Here is a 24,559-nt window from a genome sequence, read left to right as displayed (position 1 = left end):
CTTACTGATTCACTGATTGTTAGTAGTTTACACAATGGTCCTCTTTTTTTACTGTTCTACATAGAACAAAGCTCAATACTTTTTGCACACTTTGCTATTTGAAAAGTAAACATGCTCCAAGTTGTCCCATATCCCCCCTGTGGCAATTACTAATTTTATATTACTGCAAACTCATAAAAAGAACCTGAGCCCAAATGTATTTGAATCTGTTTGCAAATGAAGAAGCTGAAGACTGCAATTTGGGAATGGTTTAGGTTAATGACCAAATATTCCAGTAAACATCTACTGCTAGGTTCTATATGTAATTTTAATAGCATTTATGTGTAGGGATTTCCTAGCACAACAATCTCTCTCCTAGGAGGCAAATACAAAGACAGTGAACTCTATGCATCGTATCCCGAACTCCTCATAATCCCACCTGCATCAGCTGTTCTATGAACTAGTCCAGATACGTTTTCCCCATTTTATATTACTGCTTAGTCTGAATATTTTAATTGTCTTATAAAATGAGTCTGCAGGAAATAACAGCTTATGGAAAGGTGACAATGCCATGACTTATTCACGACAAGTGAAATATAAGAGTGTGTTGCATCCTGAGTGAAACATATTTCTTTTAATCAATCAAAAGGGATGCCTTAAAAATGGTGCATTTGAAAGGATGCACATTCTCTTTTTCTGACAGGTTTGGTTTAAGATTGCAAAAAACAAGCTCTCTGTTATGTACATCTAGTTTTTTCAACACACTACAACATGTATAATAATTTTTGTTATACATGGTAATATATGAAAAAAAATCAGTTCCTCAAGCAACTGATTTTATAGTTTGGCCCACCTAAAAGTTGCTTGGTCCAGCCCATATTTTACCAGCTTCCTTGCAAAAATACTTTGTCAAAAGCCTTACTGAAATCAAGACACACTACACCCACAGCATTCCCCCGATAGATGTACACATCCTTTACATATAATGCTCCTCCTCCACCCTTCCCATTTTGTTCTATTCCTATGAACAGGTTATACCTCTCAATTTCTACATTCCAGTCATGAGCCTTATCCCACCCTGTTTCAGTAACACATATTAGTAATGCCTATTATTTACCACCCTGTATTACCTCAAATTTGTATTGCTTGTTTCCCATGCTCTGTGCATTAGTACAGAGACAACTGAAACCACAAGTCATTCCCTCTAGCAGCTTCCTTTTTGTAGTTTTCTGCCCTTTAGCTTGTTTCTGTAGTACCACATCAGTTTCCAGTCCATCAATGCTGCTATTATCCCTAGTGCCAGTTGTTCCCCTGTTGTCTGTAATATCTGAAAGTTTTTAGATGGTAAACTGTTTTCTGACACCATCATAATAAACTGCACAGATAAGCGACTGTCATCAGAAACAGATCTGGAATAGAGTATTTGATTGGTTGGCCAGGCAGCAACTCACACAGGGAAAATGTGTTTTCTGGTGTTACACATTAAACTCTCTAAATAATTTTTTTTAAAAAAAATGTACAATGGCATTTGTCAGTCTTATATACTGACAATTTTGAATGCTTGAGAATAACTGTGTGTCATACCATCACCACCTTTCCAGTTCACTTACTCCCTCACGAAGGAATACCTAAAGGTGCACTGAGTGTTTTCAGCATCAAATCTGAGCTGGCTTTAGGCAATGGATGATGAGACATAGCCAGGAACTAGACATAGCCAGTGGAGGAGGAGCTGGCTTTTGGGAGATAGCTGCTTCGTTAACTTGACTGACAGCTGGTGGTTGGGATGGGAAACTGGTTTGACCACTTGAACCAAGGAACAACTGGGACTGTGTGAAATTAGTTTGCATAGTATGGAAAAGTAGCTCACTTCAAAAGTCAATTTCTCTTTTTTAGTTTCGGCTATTTAGCTATTCAGACTGAAAGCTCAGTCTACGTTAGAAAGGAAGCATGAAGTTCTTTGGTTATATAACTGCAGTGGTGTGCCATAGATGTGTTAAAAAGGGTGCAGCACTGGCTCCAGCTCGCCTCTCCCTGCAACTCTGTGCCAGCTTAGGTCAACAAAACAGAGAAAGTGCATTTGCTGTGGTGGGCAGAGAGCCAGCACAGTTTGTTCTCTCCCCAAAAGAACAGGAAAAATTGGAGGAAAATCTCCCTGCTGGCAGATATGGGACTAACAGAACCACAGGGTGTCCTTTATTATTCTGGGCTTGGGGCAAAGCCACAATTGAGACCTTTAAGTTAAAGGCATATAAATATAGCCACGGGGAGCTTGAAAAGTGGTATTTTTGAGGTGAGATAAGAATCTGAATGGATGTAGACACAGGAAGATGTTTTTCTTAGGCACAAATACATATAGTTAAAAAATTCCTTGTTAATATAATCCCATTGAATTCACTGTTGCTTTGCCAGGAGAAAATCTAGATGCTTCCTTCTGTCCTAAACTGGAAATTCCTTCCGGCAACAAACAACACATGAAAGGAATGCCTCCGGAGGATGTTTTGTACTATCTGTCCATTCCACAAATGTAAAAGTTTTGTGAAGGAAACTTACAGAAACTGCTTATTTAGATTAGGCACTGATATAAGTGCACAGTTGTTTTGGCAAAGGACTTTTTAATCACCAGCACATGGAATTCAGTACTATTCATAAAAAATAAGGGTGGGGGGCCTCTGGATGCTACTGAACTACAACTTCCATTGCCCCTAACAATTGGCTGTGCTGGCTTGCACTGGTGTGAGTCAGAGTCTACCAACATTTGGAAAAACAAAGCTTCCCCACCCCTGATACAGGATATAAAAATGAATCAAAATGTAGATATTTCTCTTACTTTTAGATATTAGTTTAAAAATGTAATTCATTTAGGCAAGAAGGCTTAATAAATTAAGTCATTTATATGGCCCAAATGCACATGGTGTTCAGATAATACTCCCCTCCTTTCCCTGAAATTTTCTTATCTGTTAATCTTCAGGATTTATTTGATCTTTCACACAATGTAAAAGGCACTACTGCAAATCCAGAGGAATCTAAGCACTCATTTCCATGTTAATTGCTTCCAGGAAAAAAACAGATTACAATCCTGCTAACCCAGAAAATCATGAGAGTTTTGTACAGCAATTTCCCCATGATTTTCATGGATCACAGCACCACTGCTCATGTGATGAAATTTAGGGTGGTATTCCAGAATACAGTTTCCATGGGTGAACTGAAGCTCACATGCTAAAAAAGGGTGGCAAAATGTCTATAACATCAGCTGTTGTGTCACATCATGCCCATTGGTATGAATGAAATTTGGGGTGACATGGGGGCATGTCAGCCTAAAAACCACAGTTCTGTATAACACAGGAAAACTAATAAAATCCATGAGCATGAAATCCAGAGCTACAGCCACCCCAACAGATGACTGCCCGGTCTCTACATGATTACCTCCAGCAGCAAAGATTGTGTATTAATGAGATGCTTAGAACCTGCAATTCAAAGGAACATTGCTGTAGAAATGTAAACCTTGACTTATTACCTTCTTTGATCCTTGTTCTTCTTCCACACCATCTCCTATAACAACATATACTACTTTTCTTCCAAATCTTTGAATTATGCGCTCAAAACAGCTTTCTTTTCCTAAAAACAAAAAAGCATAAACCACCAGAGGTGGTGTGACCGAAACCATGTTGCATTTTACTTTAAGAAACCAACTAGTGCAGCTAAAAACATTTTATATTATACCAATAACCCTATCCTGGCATTAGCTTAATTTTTTTTGCATGAATGGTCACTGAAAATATCACAAGGCTCTGATGTAGCCTACACTTCAACTTATTTCCCTTCCCTGGCTTCTTACTTTTCTGGTATTTTAAGCCAATGCTGGTCAAATCCACCAATTCACCATGGATATTCACTAAGGTCCCTATTTCTCACGTTGCCAATTTCTTCCAGGGAAGGGACTCAGTGGCATGGCAAGTCTACTATTTCTGCATACGCTATCCAAGTTACTGGTGTGCACCCATGTAAATATTCGGAATTATTGAATTAAAAAAACCCAGGTTTTGAGAAGAGAACTTGTGTATGTATGTGAATATGAAATGGCTAGTATAGGTGCACCCAGGGGCAAAATGAAGTGAAATGAAACAACAGAGCATGAGAATCTTATTCTGAGGGTCATGCGTTCGAGCCCCACTTTGGGCAAAAAGATCCTTACATTGCAGGGTGTTGAACTAGATGACTCTCATGGTCCCTTCCAACTCTTCAATTCTATGACTCTATGAATGGAATAAGGGAGGGTAATTGCACACATAGCTTTGAAGATAATTAGTTGGAACCAGAGTTCTCCTTCATCAAACAGAAAGGCTCCTTCTATTCACAGAAAGGACTGAGATCTAGTGAAAGCTATCTCTGAAGGAAGGGATGTGAAGGCAGTTTTTGCCAATTCCCACTGGACCCTCTGTGCCACCTCTCATGCTGATCTAGAGGAACTCCCAACCATACAAAACAGTTTTTCAGGAGACACATGACACTACAGGGGAAGGAGAACTTGGTGATAAATCACCTCACCCCCTTCCTTCAGCAGGAGCATCCTGTGAGCAGAACTCATTCATAGGAACTCTGGATCCAAGCTTATGTTTCTAGGTAGAGACTGAGCAGTGACTGGATATAAGTGCATCTCTATCAACCTAACTTTCTTCACAGGATTGTTGTAGAGAAAGTTCAGTGGCAGAACATCTGCTTTGCATGCAGAAGGTTCCAGGTTCAATCCCTGCCACCTCCAAGAAGGGCTCATAATGTCCCCTGTCTGAAACCCCTGCCAGTGCCTGACAGTCAGTGTAGACAATACTGAGCTCTTAGAGAGACTAATAGACTCAGCATAAGGTGGCTTCCTGCGTTCCTAAAATCAGAACGGTGAAGAACTTTGTACACAAAAAAAACCCACTATAAAAATGAATACTATTTTAAGGACATCGCCCAGAATGATGATATCTCTGTCTATACACAATGATTAGTATCAAAAGAACTACATGATATTTCAGAATTATGTTCCTTTAATAGTAGCTCCCAAAGCCACAGGGAAAAGTTCTATTTTTTAAAGGAGGATTCACAGGGCAGTTTCTGGTATGGCAAATCAGCTTTCAAAGGGGGGGGGGGAATCAACAATCTCAGTGGGTGTAAACAAGTTCTTGGGCACTCCTAAGGTAGCTCTTTGGATACTGGCCTATATATAAAAATAGCGCATGAGAAGCAGTTCCGGAGTCTCCTTTTGACTTAGTATTTTAGTGGAATAAGGTACTGTACAGTTAAATAAACAAGTAGAATGAGGAATTGTTTATAAGGTTCTCCTTAAGCATTGAACTATGAGCAGAGATAGATTAGAAGCACACATCACAAAATGAGTGGCAGATGGATTAATAGGGCAGACTAAATGAGATTTTCAAAATTAACTTAATCAATGTTTCTTGTTATTAAGACTTAGTTTAATAATCAGAGCCCCAGGAAATTCTGAAAGATGCACAAGTCTGTTGCATGTGTAAACAAAGCATGTGTTTCTGTATTAGTAAAGAGACACTTCTATCTCAATCATTGTGCCATCTCATTTGAAATTATAGCTTCAAGCAAATAGGCTTTGTTTGTTGTAAAAATAACTCACCTATTTTAGTTGCACTGTAAATATTTTCTATTGGAAATACTACACCTAAGCCATATAGCAAGACTTTTGCAAGAGCTGGAATAAGCTGAGTAGTCGTCACTAGAATATTCACACAATTTGTCCTAGAAGAAAGGGAAAGTATCTTTCATAAACCAAACAAAGACTGCCATTTTACAAGCATATTACTATTCTCATTTAAAACCAGGAAAGGGAAAGGTAGGAGAGACAGACTGAACCATAGTTAGAAAACGTCCACAGGCAGAGGAACAGCATTTATATAGTACACCTGTTGTTGTTGAAGCTGTTGCTCTTCTGATGAAGCATGTCAGCGCTGGGACGCTGCACTGGCAGAGCAGCATAGACAGGTGCTGCTATATTAACACATAGGCGCCGACTCCATGGGGCCTGAGGGGGCCCGAGCCCCCTCAAAAATTCGTTTGGGGGGGCTCCGCCCCCCCAATAATTTAACAAAAATCATTACCGTAAATTTCGCTCTGTGCGTGTTATTGAGCGAATGTGTGGTCCCTGGAGCTGACTCGCTGGAGCGCAGGGGCTTTCCTGCATTCTGCCTCAGGGTCTTACTGCCCACCCGCTTCTGTTGCTGCGTTTGCTCAAACTCAACAAAGAGCAGGGAATCCCCTGCCCTCCTGGCAAGCAGAGGGTTAAGGAAAGGATCGAGTCCTTCCTTCTAATTCTTTCCTAGTCACACTGCGTGCAGGCTCCAGGTGGGAGAGAGAGAGAGGGCTGGCTTGGGGGGGGGACTTTTGCCTTCCTTTCCTCCCCCCCACCCCGTTAAACTCCTCGCCTGCATTCTTAGCCAGCTGCTTCTCCGCACACCCCTCTTGTGCTTCTTGTCCCTTCTGTGTTTTTCCTTCCCTCCCCATTTAAAACGTGGTGACAAAGCACGGATCCACATGGATCCTCAGGATTTTTGCATTGGGCTACTCCAAACTCACTGTCAGATATTAAAAATCTTCATAAAATAGAGAATTAAATACATACAGAATGTTAAATTTTCAGTTTCGAAATATTAGTACTAGTTTAGTACTGTATTTCTATATTACAATAGTACTGTATTAGTTATTTTCAAATACTTAAATATTTTTAGGGTGTAAGACCCAATTAAAGCCCGTTATTTACATACAGCATTACAGTATTTACATACAGTATTAGGCATACTGTATTAACTTTATTAACTGTATTAAAGCATTAACTTTGAGATATTATTTTTATTTAATGAACCCTCAGCCTTATTCAAAGTAAGCTTAAATTAGCTATTTCACTTATTAATCAAAGTGCTATTACCGTGCAACAGCAATATTTTATGTTTTATTCTTTTAATGATAGTTTAGGATTTATTTAAATATCATTTCAGTCTTTTCAGAGCTATATATTCACTGCTCTGTAATAGTCTATAAGCATAATTGTTACTGTAAATTAAATTAGCTTTTTACGAAAATACCGTGCGTGTTTATGTTTTGTTTCTTTTTTCAAAGCCAAAAAGTGTTTCAGGCTTGTCGAGTTTCCCGGAGTGTGGAGTTATAGAGAGTTGAGTTTTCGGGGTTCTAATGTTGATCATATGACTCTAAAATACTTTTAAAAAACTTTAAAACTCACTAATTTTCATCTAAAATTTAGAAAACTTCCCGGGGCAGGACCCCGGTATGGGCCCCCCCAATATTTTTTATAAGTCGGCGCCCCTGTATTAACAAGACTAAGGGCACAATCCTAGACTGAAAATCTGCTGGCTAAAGGATTCAGTGGAAGCCGTTCTATGCCAGCAGAAATCCAGACCCTCCTCCACCATATGTACCACCTCTACCTGCAGGGCATTTCCACTGGCAAAGATATGCCAAGGAATGGTTTGTGAAATCACACTTATATAGAGTCAGAGGTGCAATTTTGTTGTCTTCTTGCCTGGGGCAAGCAGTAATTGTTCCCAAGTTAGCAGCCAAATTACAAACTGCCCCTTTCACCCCTATCTGCCTGCCTGCTCTCTCCCTTGCTGCGGACACTCCTGCTATGCCACGAGTGGGGAAACTTTGGCCTAAATCTTGCTGAACTATGTCTTTCATCAGCTTCAACCTACACGGCCAATAGCAGGGGTCAGCAACCTTTCTCAGCCGTGGGCCAGTCCACCATCCCTCAGACCATGTGGTGGGAAGGACTATATTTTGAAAAAAAAAAAAATGAACGAATTCCTATGCCCCCCCAATAACCCAGAGATGCATTTTAAATAAAAGCACACATTCTATTCATGTAAAAACACCAGGCAGGCCCCACAAATAACCTAGAGATGAATCTTAAATAAAAGGGCACATTCTACTCATGTAAAGATACGCCGATTCCTGGACCGTCCGCATTGGGCCGCATCCGGCCCACGGGTCTTAGGTTGCCTACCCCTGGCCAATAGTCAAGAGTGATGGGAGTTGTAGTCCAAACACTTCCAGAAAGCCAAAGGTTCCCCATCCCTCTGCTGCACTACAATCACATCCCTATTGCAGAACAAATACTATGTTGTTGAAAGGCAAAAGTGAAACTCTTAATATGCACTTTTAGGGCAACATCACTATACAAATATAGAAACCCGCCAGATCATTCCAATTTAATTTTCATATTCCAGGGAGCTACAATTGGGATTAAAAGATCAGCTTCCTGCTAATTACAAGCACAAGCTTTATGGGGGGGGGATGTATATTAGTGGTAAAGATACATGGTGTCATTAGCGGAAATGCCCTAATTTATATTTCATGTTACTATGTGTTGCTGCCCCAGCTTGAACCCACTTACCTAGAGTGAATTAGTGTGAGTGCTTTTAGTGCAAGTGTTAACCAAGAATCTGTAAGAGCTTCAATTTCTGCTCTAAGCTGCAACCATGCTTCTCTCTTTGCTGGACCCAGAAGACCTGCAGGGAGGAAAGGAGCAAGCACTGTAGTATTTGCATTTCAGCTAAGATCACTTACCACATCTTACAGATCTATAAAGTGTGCAGCTCTAAGTAGCTGAGTAAACACAGCCATGTTGAAAAAGATTCAGAAAGCAATGAGACTATTAAGCAGCATGCAGTATGACGGGCACTTGCCTCCAACATTATTTTTGTAGGTGTTGTAGATTTCTTTTACTCGTCTGTATCGAAAGGCCAGTTTTCTCATCCAGTCCACTCCTCCACGCACACCCGTTGCTAAGCATAAATTAGCGCTGGTAGCTGCTGCAGGGAAGCCATCTGTTCCGAAGTTATAGGTGCTGATTTAGTTGCAAGAAATTAAAAAAAACAAACAATAATCAGACTATTCCAGACCAAGAACAACTGAACATTACATGGGCAATTTAGTTGAGTTGCAAAAAGATCCAAAGGAACAACTGTACAAAAATTATTATTATTTATTTCAGTATTTCATTTTTAGTCGCCTTCTTATATAAATCAGTATGGATTTACCTTAAGTCCTGGCCATTGTCATCTGATGAAACATCATCGATATGAACTTGGTCACATTCCTACAATGAAAGAAGGTTGCCACTATGTTTACTTTCATTTGACAATTACAATACAAAAAAATATTTGTGCCAGAGGATTTTTTTTTTAAAAAGCAAACCTGCAAAACCAACAAATTAATTTACTTTTTATGTTGCTGTATTGTAACAAGCATGCTCTATTTTTAGATGTTATTCTTCAGTGGAATTGGTGGAAAATATTTGCATATTTAAAAAGGAGTGTAGTTGAAACAATTACCATGCTTAGTTCTGTACATGTTCTTATAGCCTTTCAGGTACCTTCAGACTTCAATCTACTCAAAGCTGTTTCAGGCAATGTATGTGCATAACTAAAACCAGACATTTCGGTAAATGTAACATATTAGAAAAATTAAACCTGATGCTAACCACCAATGAAATTATGACCTCTGATTGCTGTTGAGCCACACACCAACACAGCCTGAGGCCAATGTTTCAGAATACTGCAGACCAAAAAAAAAAATCTGTTACTTGTTTTCCATTCACTTGAGAATTGTGAGCTTCTTTCTCCTGGCTACCCAATCTCTTCTTAAAACATGGAATTAGCAAATCCAGAGTGCTGCAGGAACACTTTTAAAATCTACAAAGTAACTCTTTCCTTCCTTGAAACCTCTGCACACAAATTAAGCCCCACACCTTTATATGTAGGTTTATCTGCCTGAAAATTGCCACATGAGCGCATTCCATTTGCTTCAACATTGGGCAGGAAAACATCAGTTGCTACGTAACATTTGGCACTTGATGAGTAAATAAAACACCTTCCAAAATAGCACTTTCATTTGAACCTAAGCTCTGTTTCTCAGATATTTAAACAATTGTCTGTGACCTCTCTTAAAGAAGTGAAGGCCAATAGCAAAGATGGTCCTTTTTTAAAAAAGAACTAATACATTGGAGCCATGTATTTTTGTGTGGCTGGTTCCCTCTGAACAAATTTCTCTCTCTCTCTCTCTCTCTCTCTCTCTCTCTCTCTCTCTCTCTCTCTGGACTTGGGAGGGAGGGAGGGGAGATAGAAGTGGAAAGAAATTCAAAACAGCTGTTCCCTAACAGAATTAAAATCATGACCCTTAACCCCTGTTCTAAAACATCTATTTTCCAGCCAACCCTCTCCCAGCAAGCAGTGAGCTCCAAGGAGGAAAAGACTTTGACCTCATAACCTTCTTCTCCTCTCCTGAGGTCAACAACCTCAGATAAGAAAAAAAGGGGGGGAATTCTATGTGGCCTCACATGATGGCTATGAGTCTGAGTCTTTTGAACACAGATTGCCTTTTGAGAATATAGCACAGAACAGTGGAACACAGCACTGGCACCAATGTGTGTGTGTGTTAGGGGGAGCATGCAGAGAAGCTGGAAGCATTAAATATTACTGTTCAATGCAAGTTTGCTGGAAGTTTAAAATGCATACTGCCAGCAGCACAGAGTTAGGTTTACACTGCAGTAAAATAATGGTTGAAAAAAGATTAATTGAATGGCAAACATTTTTCATATATAAGTTGTTTTTACAACTCTCTGAATTTATCCTTACAGTGGTACCTCAGGTTACATACGCTTCAGGTTACATACACTTCAGGTTACAGACTCCACTAACCCAGAAATAGTGCTTCAGGTTAAGAACTTTGCTTCAGGATAAGAACAGAAATCGGACTCCGGCGACGTGGCAGCAGCAGGAGGCCCCATTAGCTAAAGTGGTGCTTCAGGTTAAGAACAGTTTCAGGTTAAGAACGGACCTCCGGAACGAATTAAGTACTTAACCCGAGGTACCACTTTATTAACATTAAAACTGTCTTACCAAATTTATTCTAAATATGAAAATCAGGAGCAATGCATAAAGGGAAGCACAGAAAATCCATTGCTAATGGCAAATTATAGAGATATATGCCATCAACACTGTGCTGAACCAAGATTTTATTTGAGGCAGGCATTTGAAGCAGCAATAAAATTAATGTGCACCAGTCTGAGGAGAACCAATTAACATATCTTGAATAACTTTACCTGTGTGCACACCTACATATATATGTGCATGCATGTACACACATACATGTATGGAGTTTGGTTACTCATTATTTTTACATACATGTTTGCAAGCAGAATAGTTCTTCATGGCATCAAAGCAAAATAACGGCAGGGAAACAGAAAGGACAATAATGCAATATGATTTATAAAAACTCTGGCAAAGCTGAAGGAAAGGCAAGAGTTAACAAGGGCAGAGCTGCTCCCATCTGTTTCACTGTTTTTAGCTGCCTGGTGAAAAGGAATAATAGTATACCTAGAAAGGGGTTAAGAGAATCTGGAACATAAGCAAAATATCAGGTTAGAGCCAAAGCTGCTTCCCTTCACTTGGAACCCGCAGCTCTTCCAAGACCCAAAACTGGATGGAGCAGATTTTGGAGTGTGATGGGGTCTCCAGAGGGAGTCAGGATCTGAGTGTGACATGTTCTGTTAGTTGCCATTCTCTTCTCTACTCCACTAACCAACTGTCACATCTAGCTAAGAGGATTAAAAAATATATGACTACCTAGGGATAATAGGATTATTATTATTACAATTTTACCTTGGAAGTCGAACGGAATGTGTTCTGGAAGTCTGTTACTTCCAAAATGTTCAAAAACCAAAGCACGACTTTGGAAGCTGCGGAAGCCCTGTCGGATGTTCGGGTTTCAAAGAACATTCGCAAATTGGAACACTGACTTCCGGGTTCGTGATGTTTGGGAGCCAAAACGTCCAAGTACCAAGGCATTCAGAATCCAATTATTCACTATTACTATTACTATTATTCAAACTCTGAAGTACAATCAGAATCCTTAAATTATATAGGCTTACAAACTGAAACATGTTAGTCATAATGATTCCCTTTTCAATCACTGGAATGAATTACTATTGGCTTGCTTATGACAGCCTATGAATTATTATTTTTGTTGCTGGGACTGATCTTCTAGGTCAACACTATAGCCTCTGAACAATCGCATAAAGATAAAATGCATTTTCCAAAGTGTGGCAATAATCCACACAACTAGGCAGTAACATCTCCCAACATTTGCCACTTTGGGAAAGTGACACTTTTTAAATTAAAAAATATATTTTTTAAATTAAAAAATATATATTTCATACTTTTTCAGGCGTTGAGTAGGAAAAGACAAGTGGGACAGATTAGAAGTGGAGTGTTCTGGATAGGAGAGAGGGAAGAATATTCAGGAACTGTAGGAAAAGCAATTCAGAACAAAAACAGTCAGAAAAGATGGAGAGAGGTAACACCAAGAAAGGAATGAAAGAGAAGTGGAGAAAATGAAAAGAGGCACCATGACCAGCTCAGTGGATGAAGGGGGAGAAAGGTAAACAAAAGATAAAAGTCTGACGGGTTCTATTTTAAATGGCCCTGCAAAGATATAAAATCTAGAGGTAAATCCCAGGTTTTCGAAAGAGAAAAATTCTTTAACTGCTGGGAGAGGTGGGAAAAAAATTAAACAGCAAATTCAGCTGATAGAATCCAATTACCCTCTAATTCTTAATGAATCTATTGTGTCTATTCTCTAAACATCCTGTGTTTGTTTTTGCCTTTTGGGGATTTTTGATCTAAGAAGGAAGCATTCAAAGCATTGTTCAATGTAGGTTAGGTATAATTAAGTGTCAACAGGTTTACAAGACTTAACTTCTGAAAGCTTTAATTTGCTGAATTGGGACAATTGGGATTTGAGTCAAATGAACTTCAGTGGAATGACTGACAGCCTGTCAATCTCTTCTCTTCATTGCTACACTTCTGAAAATTCTGATGTACTAACAACTTCAAAGGCTCACAGAAAATAAACAAGGAAGAACTGCAATGGATAACAAGTGAGGTTTTAAGATATGTATCCTGCATAGATATATACAAATAATATATGTGCTTTATTTATAATTGTAACAGGTCATTGTAACAGGTTATTACATTGTAATAATGTAAAAAAAGCATTTAGTTTTAAATAAAAACATTAAAATCTCTATGAAATTTTCACAAGAAATACAATTGTCTCTGATGTGTATGTACAACTTACATGTCTTCCAATCCATGCAATTTTTTTTGAAGATTCTTTATCTATGAACTGATTTTAAGTAGAATAGTTGAACAATGCTTACAGTAGTTTTTAATTTCTTATTAAATATGCTGTTTTAAATGTACAGTTTATATTGAGTTCCCTTAGTAATGTTCTCTTTTGAAATGTTGAAGATTTTTTTGTTAACTTTGCTGCGTTAAATGTGCATTCTGTTGTTGACCCCCTTTGCAATGTTATATTTTGAAATTTTAAAGGTAATTAACAGGAAGCTAAAATACTATGTTGCTTTGAATGTATACTTTATATCTTACTTCCTTCTGTGGTGTTTTATTCTGAATTGTTTTATTTGATGTTTTAATGTAAGTTGTAAATTACTTTGAGATTTTTTTCTTAAAAATATAAAGTGGTATCGAAATAAAATGAATAGTAACAACAATAACAACAACAACAATATATACCACAAATGATTTAGCTTTTTAACTAGAACAAGAAACTAAGACAACAGAAATTGTATTTTAAATCCATCAATTGTATCTATTCATGGATGTTGCCTTGAAAACGTTTTAGTTGAAATGGTAAATTATGTTTTACACACTATCTATATCTATCTATCTATCTATCTATATCTATCTATCTATCTATCTATCTATCTATCTATCTATCTATCTATCTATGGACTCAGACCAGGATCTTAGGATGTAATAATGAAAAGAAAGTTGCCTCTGGTAATATGCAAAATATCTTTCCTCCATCACAGACTAAGCACAAGCCCTACCACATTAATAAACCACTTTTTCACATGCTCACATGATTCACACAACTCATTGAATAACTTTTCATTGGACAGATCAGACAATTACATTTCCCAACTCTTGCTTTCAACCAATTGAAATAAACACTTTCAGGCAGGTGGCAAGTTGGTAGCTGGACATGAGTCTGTACGCAAACATTAAACTGAGGCTATTTTTGCCTATAATTACATTATTTTGGTTCTTTTTGTCATTTTTCAAGGTGCACAAGTGACATGATAACATAAAATACATTTTATTATTCAGTATACTGCAGTAAAATCAAAGGGAAGAAACCTGTAACAATGGCTCTTAACTTTGCCAAAAGCATGTCAGCTGCAATGATGTAATGGCTCCACTTTTATACTTCAAAAATTAAAAAAGTAAAATCAAGTCATTTGTAGCCTCAACGAGCAGTGTGTGTAAAGGCTTTGGACAAGTTTGCACATAATGAAAAGGGACAATATGAATAACTTTATAAATATATCCTCTGAGAATGTGAAAGCATTACAGGCCAGAGTTCCAAACCTGCTGATTACAGCTAAAATACACTTCCATGTTTGCTTAATCTTCCTAATTTACCGTGAGAAAACTAACACCATGCTGTCAACTAATTGTTTCAGTGATTTGCTTTACAAAGTAAAATGAGCTGAGAGAAAAAAACAAAACAAAACTCCTTCAGAGCTAGCTCTTTTCCTTTTGCCTTTACATCAGGGTGTCCTTTGAGACTGGCTGGATGTTGGCCAACTCACAGGAAATGATCAGTGGATTCTCTGTTCCCCTTGTATCTGTCATTATGCAATTATCCCCACTGCTTCACTTTTTTCCCTACTGAACGAACAGTAGAGAAAATTGGTCCAAATATGTGTGAGAACAAGCCGTTGAAGGTTCAAACCTATATTTGTATGTGCGTGCATTTATTTTGTTGAAAAGAAAAATACAGCATGTTTGTTCCAACAATATTCTTCCCTTTACTTGCCTCTTCATATGCTGCAATTCATTAGAAAGCACAAACTTCAAGAACCTTGTGCACCTAACTGAAACAACACTTAAGCATGTGCTTAAACATTTATCCCTTCTCCTCCTCTTCCTCTCCAGCACTCTCTGTTTTTTATTTCACTACAGTCAGCTTTTAGATGGTGAACGCCTCAGGACAGTTATAGGTATACAAATATGGCCCCATAAATAATCATAATCACAAAACGCAAACAACTTTATTTTGGAACTGTTTGAACTGTCTACATGTTTCAGTGTAGCATTTGTCTTTGATGAAGCACTTAATTTTAAAACCCATTCATGGAATATCCAAGTATCAAAGCCCTGCACCTGCAGGGAATTCCTACACAAAACTATGAAGGAAAGGATCCCATCCGCACTTGGAGAATTTCAAAGCATGTGAAGAATATTCCCTGCTTGCCCAAGGAAAACAAGGGACTTATTGCACATGTTACAGAGCCCTATCAGAGTTGTTGGAGTTGGGCTTTCACTATGATCCATGAATGAATGTGCACTTATTACCTGTGTAGTGGACCCAATCCTGATACCTTCATTGTGTTTGTGCTTCCAAGCATGGAGATGTGAGGGGATTGCTCCTCCTCCATTTCTTGTATCTGGCAATATATCTTTTCCTTAGGGCATCCATTGCTATTTTGTTCAGTGCCGACTTATCATTGGCTCACAATCTCCTTCTCTTCTTCCTCCTCTCATGTAATGAGTGAAACCATCACCTCCATGCCCAAGGTAATTTGTTAATATATAGGTATTAATTTACATAAAGAAATGAATATCCTTGGAGGATGTGCCAATGAAGAGCCTTAAGGGTACTGCCTCCTTTTCCCATTCTGTCTGCCATAAAAAGTAACTGTTTGGAAACCTGCTGGTTAATTTCCCTTCTGGTTCTGCACTTCCCTCCCCAGAGAAGCCAGTGCTGGAATGTTTATGACAACATTTTTAAATGCTGTAGACAGCAACATGGTTAGGACCTTGGAGGAACTCCCCATCAGTGCTCACTTGCCATCTGGCATGTAGGCATTACATATAAAATACAGTTGTTTTATGAGAGGGAACTATATTGAACTAATTAGTAACATGTCATGTGTCCATTAATTTCAGTTGGTCTACTTTGAGTATGAGTTAGTTGGAAATTGTAGAGTGCATTTAGTAGTGTTGGATGTAGTGCCGTAACAAAAGATGTTAGTTATTAGGAAGGATGGAAGTAGTGAACCAACTGAGGACTTATTTATCAGGCAGTCGCTGCATTTTGTAAATGGTTATTTGATGTGTGATGACACCTGTTTTGTTATTGATAACTGGAATGTATAATTTTATTGAATTTCACAGGTACTGTACTCCTCCTCAGGATTATTTTAATTTATAACCGGATAGCAAATTTCATTAATAAACAAACCTTTTTTGACATCTGTTTAGCAAAACCAATTAGAAAAAAGTAAAATAAGGTAGCTAAAATTGACTTATTTTGCATTTAAATCTCTAGTTCTTATTAGTGCTTATGCAGCATCTATTTGCTGAAATAGATTTGTGCAAAAGCCATTCCAAAGATATGTGCAAAAGCCATTCCAAAATAACTGGAAAATTATTTTTAATTGTACCTCCTTCGTCTCTATTCAGGACCACTGCTGACTTCCTGTTAGTTACTGACAATAGAAGCTTAAGTGCTTCTGCCTAACCCATCATCACAAAATTCCTGTTAACATACAACATAAATAAATCCATGTGAAAAAGGAGAGACTACAGTTCGCAGGTTCTCAATACTAGCCCTCAATTGGCAGAACCTGTCATCCCTGTCTAGTCTGCACTTTGTGACCTGGACATTTCCTCAACTTTCCCACAATAATTATTCTGTGCAAAGAGTAGGAAGAAAGGTGCAGATTACCTGTGGGACAGGCACAAGATATAGAGAACAAAGAGAGCTCTTGAAATCCATTTCATTCCGTCTGACAATTTGTGGATTAACAGTCAAGGAATTAAAACTGACCTTGAAAAGTTTCAAAATACTTCCAGTTAAATTCAGTGTAATGAACCTACACAATTTACATTCATACTACAATGCCTGTTAATGAAAGGCTAAGACAAAAATTAAATTACATGAAAAGGTTTGACCTTTTATGTAGTAAAAGGCAGGATTTTCCTTTGCAAACTGAATACATGCAGAATTTAATTTAAATTTAGGTGAGGATGGGAGAGAGTGAACGAATAAAATTTAACATAAGCAACTGTAGAAAGCAGCTATTCTCCCTGTTTTACTCTCACTCCTTCCACGAGAGGAAGCACTCCTCGCATAAAAATGACCAAAAGATCTGCTACTTTTCATTGTCTGAACTAACAGTATTCTTCATTGGACAACAAACACCATATCAATGTTCCTTTTTCTGAACAAACTGGTATGGCCATGGGCATTTTCCTGACAGATTTACAGATTACACTGTACAAAAAAATTTCTTGTGCACTCTTTTACAGCAGAAAGAGCAATCAATAATTTCCCATTGGAAGAATTCAGCAGATTTATCAGTCAAAAAAAGAGAAGATTATAGAGAAATGTTTTTCTCCCTCTCTCACAATACTAGAATCTGGGGATATCCAATGAAGCTGTATGTTAGAAGAATCAAGACAGCACCTAGATAAACTACAAAATTAGTCAAGGCCACCAACTTGGATGGCTTTAATAGAGGATCAGACAAATTTGTGCAGGTTATCAGTGACACAGTGGCTATGTTATACTGCTGGAGGCAGATTGCCTTTGAATGCCAGTTTCTGGGAACAGCATATGGGGAGAGCCTTGTTGTGCTCAGGTTATGCTTGTGGAGTCTTCTGGGCATCTGGTTAGCCATAAAGAACCAGTGACCAACTGGTTGTTCTTATCAAGGCTTGTTTTCAGGACAATTTATTAATGGACAAGCTCATCTACCTACCCCTCTAGAAACTGTCACATAAAAGTTGTTAGGAGTCATGCAAAACTTGAAATATTATATTCAGTATGGAACCCATTTTATAGTATCATTTTGCTGAACTAGTAAGAGAAAGTAATTACAGCTTAAACAATATATTTGAATATGCTTACATTGCGTAATGTTATGTTATATATGTGAAAAACTTTTGAGTTATACTGTAACCAATTAACCCAGAAGCCTGTCTCTGCTACATTAATTTGGGCATAAGACAGTTGTGGATACCTTAGTAACAGTTGCAAAGGTAAAGGATATTTCAAGGTAACAGTCTGAAAACAGCTAGTGTGAGAAGCCACTTGTTCATATATGGACCAGGTGGATGATAAAAAGCAACTGTATTGGCTGAAGGGGTCAGTAACTTTGATTGGTGTAAAAAGGTCTGTAAAGAATCAGTGATTGGTCACTAAAAGACCAATAGGTGAGAGCCCTGTCGAGGCAAGAATGTGATTGCTCAGAGGAGGTTCTGATGGGACGGGAGGGGGACCAGGAGAACAAAAGGCAATACACAGTCAGTCAGTTGTTGACTGGGAGAATATAGAACTTGGTTGGAGAAAAACCTAAGACTGGCAATCTGAAAGCAGAGCTGGTGGCTGGAGAGAGCAAGAACCTGTGGTGTGAAGTTGTGGTGAAGCTTCAGGTAGGCAGCAGAGTCCATCACCAGATGGCTTCAAGCAGAGGTCTGACCAAAGGGTGAATTTCAGCAAGCAGTCCATGAAGCATCTGGACTATCGTAGAAGTCAAAAGCAGCAGGAAGAACTATTGTACAGCATCTGTTCCTAGTTGTAAGCAATTGACTAGAGTGAAAGTCAGAGAAATCTGGCCAGAGGGATAGGCTACTGAGAGCTTATTTGACTTGAGAAGACTTTTAAATACCAGGCACTGTAACTAAATGTATTGAACCCTGATTAATTCATAACTGTACAATTAAGCAATCTTATTCTGCCATCTGAAAAGCAACACATTATTTCTTTATGTAAATAATTCCTTTAACATACCAGTCTCTCTCTCTCTCTCTCTCTCTCTCTCTCTCTCTCTCTCTGTGTGTGTGTGTGTGTGTGTGTAAAAACTTGTCTTTAGGAACCAAACCACTGGGTTTCTCTTACAGAAGGAGGGGTTGTTTAGTGGCAAAAGTTAAAGGTTTTATAGATGATGCAAAAACAACAAAGAGTCTTGCGACATCTTAAAGACTAACAAATGTATTATGGCATAAACTTTTGTGGAAGCTTAGGCCATATTGAATGTCTTACTCTTTAAGGTGCTGCAAGACTGCTGTTTTTCTTTTTTCTTTTTTTGGGGGGAACACTGCTACTTCTCTGGAAATAGTTAATGCAGCATTCCTTAACAGTGACATCTATCTGAGAACTTCATTATACACTATGGTAAGAAGTTCAATAGAGTCAGGTCTCAAAGGCATTTCAAAGGGAAAATAGGAAATCTATGATTGGCTGTATTTGTTTGTTTCATTAATTTTTTTTCCAGGCTATGTTTAGAAGTATTCATTTTACTGAAAAATTCCATATAAAAATAAGACAAAGGAAAGTATGATAAACCAAATATTTTAGGATTTCAATAAGTTTCTAACTCATTTTACATCTCACCTACTGATTATATTTATTAATTAAAAAATCTTAACACCACTTTTACGTTTAAAAATGCTCTAGGTAATTGACAATATAATAAAACAACTACAATAACAAGATTGTCTGATTTAAAAAAGAGAAAGGAAAACAGAAGTGATTAGATCAAGTCAAATGCCTGCCAAAAAAAGGGGAGAGGAACCAGTTTGCACAGAAGTGGAAGATGATCAAAGAGTGGGTGATATGGGTATTCCTTGGTAGGAAATGCCAGAATTTAGGACAAGTCACAGAAAGGCCCTCTTCAACATTCCAACGAAACACAGTTCAGACGCTGGTTGGAGGTGAAAGAAAACCTCTGCAGAAGGTCTTAATCTGAATGGGCAAGCAGTCTTGTATAGGGGAGGATGATCCTTCAGTTATCTCAGTTCCAAAGCTGTTGAAAGGTCACTCTCAGCCTTGTGGATTGGGCTTAAAAATGAATTAAAACCAAGTAAAGCTGTTGTAAAAAGGAAGTCATATGTTCTTGATAACCAGTTCCAATCAGCAGGCTGGGTGCAGCACTGCATACCTAAAGAGGTTTCTAGACACCTTTCAAAGGCAGTTCCATGTATAACACTTTGTGGTAGTCTAATTGTGATGTGAAGAAATTGTCTGACACCATGTCAGATTTGTTTCCTCTAGTGTGCATACTAACCTAAGCTCAACAAAGGTCATCTAGGTTCAGAGTTGGATCCAGAGGCACTACCAAACAGCAAGAATGTGCATTGAGAAGATGTGTACTCATATCACTAGATCAGCTGTTCAGTTAGGCACCTTTGTCTTGTCTGCAGTAAGCTTTAATTTATTTGCTCCCATCCCATCTATTACCAGCATCCAATACCAGTTCAGCACCTCTACATCTTCCCTGAAATGACAATAGAAAGGATAGCGTGGGATGCCACATTACAAATTCTTGGATTATTTCCTCCAGCAGTTTCATGTATATGTTAATCATCATAGAGAAACAAGATAAAACTCTCTGGGTGTCAATAGGTGACAACATGCTTATCTCACCTCATGACCTTCTGAAATTATCCTTCCAGGAATTATCAGAACCAGCACTAATATATATATATATTAGAACAACAGATTTTGGTTAGTAACCCTTTTCTTAATTAAAAAAACCCCCAAGCTAAACCATTCAGCTAACACATTCTGTCAAGGCCATAGCGTACATAGACTTGCTGTCTTAATTGGTTTTAAATTCTTTTAGCCCATACTTATAGACTACAGCAAGTAAGCCTGATTGATAAGACATGGGATGAATTCTCTTTCTTGTCATTCTCTTTCTAGGTTTTCACTGAACTAAATGAAACTCACATAGAGGTTTTATTGTAGTACTCCTGAAACAGAAGAAGACTCTGGGGGCCCTGGATCTAAAGCTCATTCTGGAAGCCTGAATTATACCACTCCTCTTTATTGTTTTCAGTCAACTTTGCAAATAACTCTCTCCCACTTAAATACCTAACAGCCCAACATTTCCCATTCTTTCATAAACATATATAGAAATGGAAGGTTGCCCAGAGAGTCCAATATGGTCATATTAAATTTCAAAGAGTACACTTGTCAAAAATGAGAGGTAAAGTTAAAAAGGAGAGTGAGGGGAGACACATTTATTTAACAAACTTGGGGCATTATGTCAAACTGAATCTGAACTAAGAAATGGTATAAACCTTTATTTTTTCCTGCAGACTGAACCAGCTAGTTCCTGCAGGCCTGCCAGTTACTGAATCACAACTAAACCAGAATAGTGTTATTTACAGATGAAACTAGAATTGAACAACAACAACACAAAGTAATGATCCGACTCCCTATTTAAAATTCAGCTAGAATGTATACCACAGTTTAGAAAAGTGCAAATAAGTTTAAGATGATTTGTTTAACAAGCAAGGTTACAAGATAGAAACAGGATAATGTAGCAGGTAGACCTTTTGGCCCAATCCAGAACAGTTTTCAGCCTAAGCATGGAATGTTGCAGTAGATAGCCACACTCCAGGGTTTACTACTCTACTTCTCTAGTAGTAGGTCCCAACTACTCTGTAATGCAGAACACGTCAGCCTCCAGAACTTCTTCCTCTTACAGTCACTGCAAAACACATGTAATGACTGTTCCACCCCCTCACTTGCTTCCTTCCCACAAACACACACCTATCTCATGTTTGCTTTTAATCCTCTTGAATTCTTGCTGCTCCTCATTTAGCTTCCAATTCCAAGTATGAAGATTATAAAATTCAGCAGCTGTAGCTGCTGAACAGTTCATCTGCTTGAACTGTGCACTTTTCACTCTGTTTTTGTTTTAATAACAGCTCTTCCCTTTTGTTGGGTTCTGGACTTAAGTTAGGATATGTCTGTGGACACAGTTTTGTTTTCTCTCCACCCCCTGCTCAATGCACTTCAGGTACTGATATTTGCAGTGCAATCCCAATCTCCTATCTGAGAAATTATCTCCTTCTTTCTTGGAATTCAGCGATTGCTCCACGGCTCTATGGCCAGGGTTTAGAATTTTTCTGTGGGCAAGAATGGGGAATAAAGTTTTCATGCTTCTTTCTGCAACCACAATGACTGAAAATACACTATCAAATGAACTCTGGTATTTTAGTCATTTAAGCTAATACAGTGGTACCTCGGGTTACATACGCTTCAGGTTACATACACTTCAGGTTACAGACTCCGCTAACCCAGAAATAGTACCTCTGGTTAAGAACTTTGCTTCAGGATGAGAACAGAAATCGTGCTCTGGCGGCGCGGCGGCAGCAGGAGGCCCCATTAGCTAAAGCGGTGCTTCAGGTTAAGAACAGTTTCAGATTATGAACAGACCTCCGAAACGAATTAAGTACTTAACCCGAGGTATCACTGTAAATCTATTCATTGCTAGTACCATTTGGCAACTTGGGCTGCCTGTTTGCAGCAAAAAATAAAATAAAAACAAATCTCAAAAACAAGTCATGCCAGATGAATCTCATTTTTTATTTTTCATTTTTTGATAGAGCAATTAGCTTGGTGGATGAGGGGAATGCTGTGGACATAGTGTATCTTGATTTCATTAAGACCTTTGACAAAGTACTCTATGATATTCTTGCAGAGAAACTAGTAAAATGTGGGCTGGACGAGGTAACTGTTAGATGGATTTGTTGCTGGTTGACTGGTCAAACCCAAAGAGTACTCACAATTGGTTCCTTATCATCCTAGAAAAAAGTGGCAAGTGGGGTGCCACAGGGTTCTGTTCTGGGCCTGCTGTTGTTCAATGTCTTTCTAAATGACTTGGATGAAAAAATTGAGGGGATGTTTGTGCAGTTTGCAGATGCCACAGAAGACAGAATTGGGATTCAAGATGACCCGAATACCTGGCTTGCCAGTAGTACACATGAAAAGGAGAAAGAAAGAAGCTAATGCTAGTCTAGGCTGCATCAACGGAAGTACAGCATACTGATCAAATGAAGTAAGAGTTATGCTCTGTTCTGCCTTGGCCAGACTATAGCTTGAGATTCCAACTAACAATCAGTAATAACTTTCTAATGGTAAGAGTTGTTCGACTGTGGAACAGACTTCTTTAAAAGATGATGAACTCTCTTTCCTTGGAGATTTTAAAAACAGAGGTTGGATGGTCATTTGTCATGGATGCATTAGCAGGGATTTCTGCATTGCAGGTGGTTGGACTAGATGACCCTGGTTGTCCTTTCCAACTCTACAATTCTTTGATACATAGAAAAACAACAAGCACAGTCTCCATTGATTCTAGAATAAAATGTCATGTGTAGGAAGCCTTGAAATTTGTACTTTTTTTGTTCCTTTCAGTGTCTGTTTTCACATATTTTAAAAAAGTAACTGAGGTACAGAGCTAAAAAAAAATATTTATTTTCAAATTAAATGATCAAAGCACATCTGTAAATAAAAAGCCTAAATTTCTAGCATTTGTTATGTGGACATCATGTGGAACTCCAAGCAACTATTTTACACAGACCGACAAACTACTTTGAAAATATTTTGTTAAAAAGCAGTATATCTATCAATAACATAAAAAATAAATATCTAGTATGTATCCTACAGACTGAGCCTAGCTAAGTTGTTTCACAAGTTGTAATGATTTAAATAGGATTTACTTCCAATAAGGTTTGCTTGGAATAAGAAACTTATAGTGTCATATGCATGTTTTCTCTAAAGCAAGCTTGACTTTGTCTAATGGGGCTTACTTTCTAATAAGTGAATTTAGGATTGCAGCTTTTTTTCTTTTCTTTTTTGCTTTGTATATCTCTGCCACATCTAAATCACCTAGCTCAATTACCCCATCAAAAATGTGCACAGTATAGGTATGTTAGCAGGCATGAGTAAGTATAAATTCAGTGTTGATGTAGGTGTTTATGTGTGTAGAAATGAACAAAATACAGTTATATTGGTATGTCTATATCATTTATTTATTTGATTAATTTCATAAAATTTGCAAAATGAAATAGTAAATTTTATTCCTTTATAGAAAAAAACCAAACTCCTCAAACTTATCTACTGGTTATAGCATTACCAAGAAAAAATGTTTACAAAGTAGCAATGTAAACCACTACTGAGCAATCAGATTTGTCAAATGGCTGAAGACCGCTGTTCTCAGAAAACTTAAAGGTAAAGGTAAAGGGAACCCTGACCACTAGGTTCAGTCGTGGCTGACTCTGGGGTTGCGGCGCTCATCTTGCTTTATTGGCCGAGGGAGCCTGCATACAGCTTCCGGGTCATGTAGCCAGCATGGCAAACTAGAGCAGCACATGGAAACGCCATTTACCTTCCCGCTGAAGCAGTACCTATTTATCTACTTGCACTTTGTGCTTTTGAACTGCTAAGTTGGCAGAAGCAGGGACAATGGAGCAATGGGAGCTCACCCAGTTGCGGGGATTCGAACCGCCGACCTTCTGATCGGCAAGTCCTAGGCTCTGTGGTTTAACCCACAGCGCCACTTGGAAGCAAATCCCACTGAAAACAATGGGGCTTACTTTCAAGTACACTTGGTGTTAAATGGTTTGTAAATGACACCTTATCTGGTTAATTAGAAACTCAGCTA

The 24,559-nt window shown here is 38.2% G+C and overlaps 1 protein-coding gene across 10 annotated transcripts in view; it reads right to left on the bottom strand.

Moving 5' to 3' along the window:
• The window catches only part of EYA1 (EYA transcriptional coactivator and phosphatase 1), an 82,960-nt gene that overhangs the window by 5,763 nt on the left and 52,638 nt on the right, over positions 1–24,559 (bottom strand). For all 10 annotated transcript variants that reach the window (XM_081919728.1, XM_081919735.1, XM_081919727.1 and 7 more), the window contains 5 exons: positions 9,048–9,106; positions 8,694–8,854; positions 8,402–8,516; positions 5,612–5,733; positions 3,494–3,594 (listed from right to left, as the gene is read on the bottom strand). In XM_081919728.1, coding sequence (XP_081775854.1) covers positions 3,494–3,594; positions 5,612–5,733; positions 8,402–8,516; positions 8,694–8,854; positions 9,048–9,106 — 558 coding nt within the window. The remainder of the gene's footprint in view (positions 1–3,493; positions 3,595–5,611; positions 5,734–8,401; positions 8,517–8,693; positions 8,855–9,047; positions 9,107–24,559) is intronic.

Source organism: Podarcis melisellensis (assembly GCF_964234715.1).
Source record: "Podarcis melisellensis genome assembly, chromosome: 7".
Taxonomy (NCBI): Eukaryota; Metazoa; Chordata; class Lepidosauria; order Squamata; family Lacertidae; genus Podarcis; species Podarcis melisellensis.
This window is presented reverse-complemented; position numbering and strand designations above follow the sequence as displayed.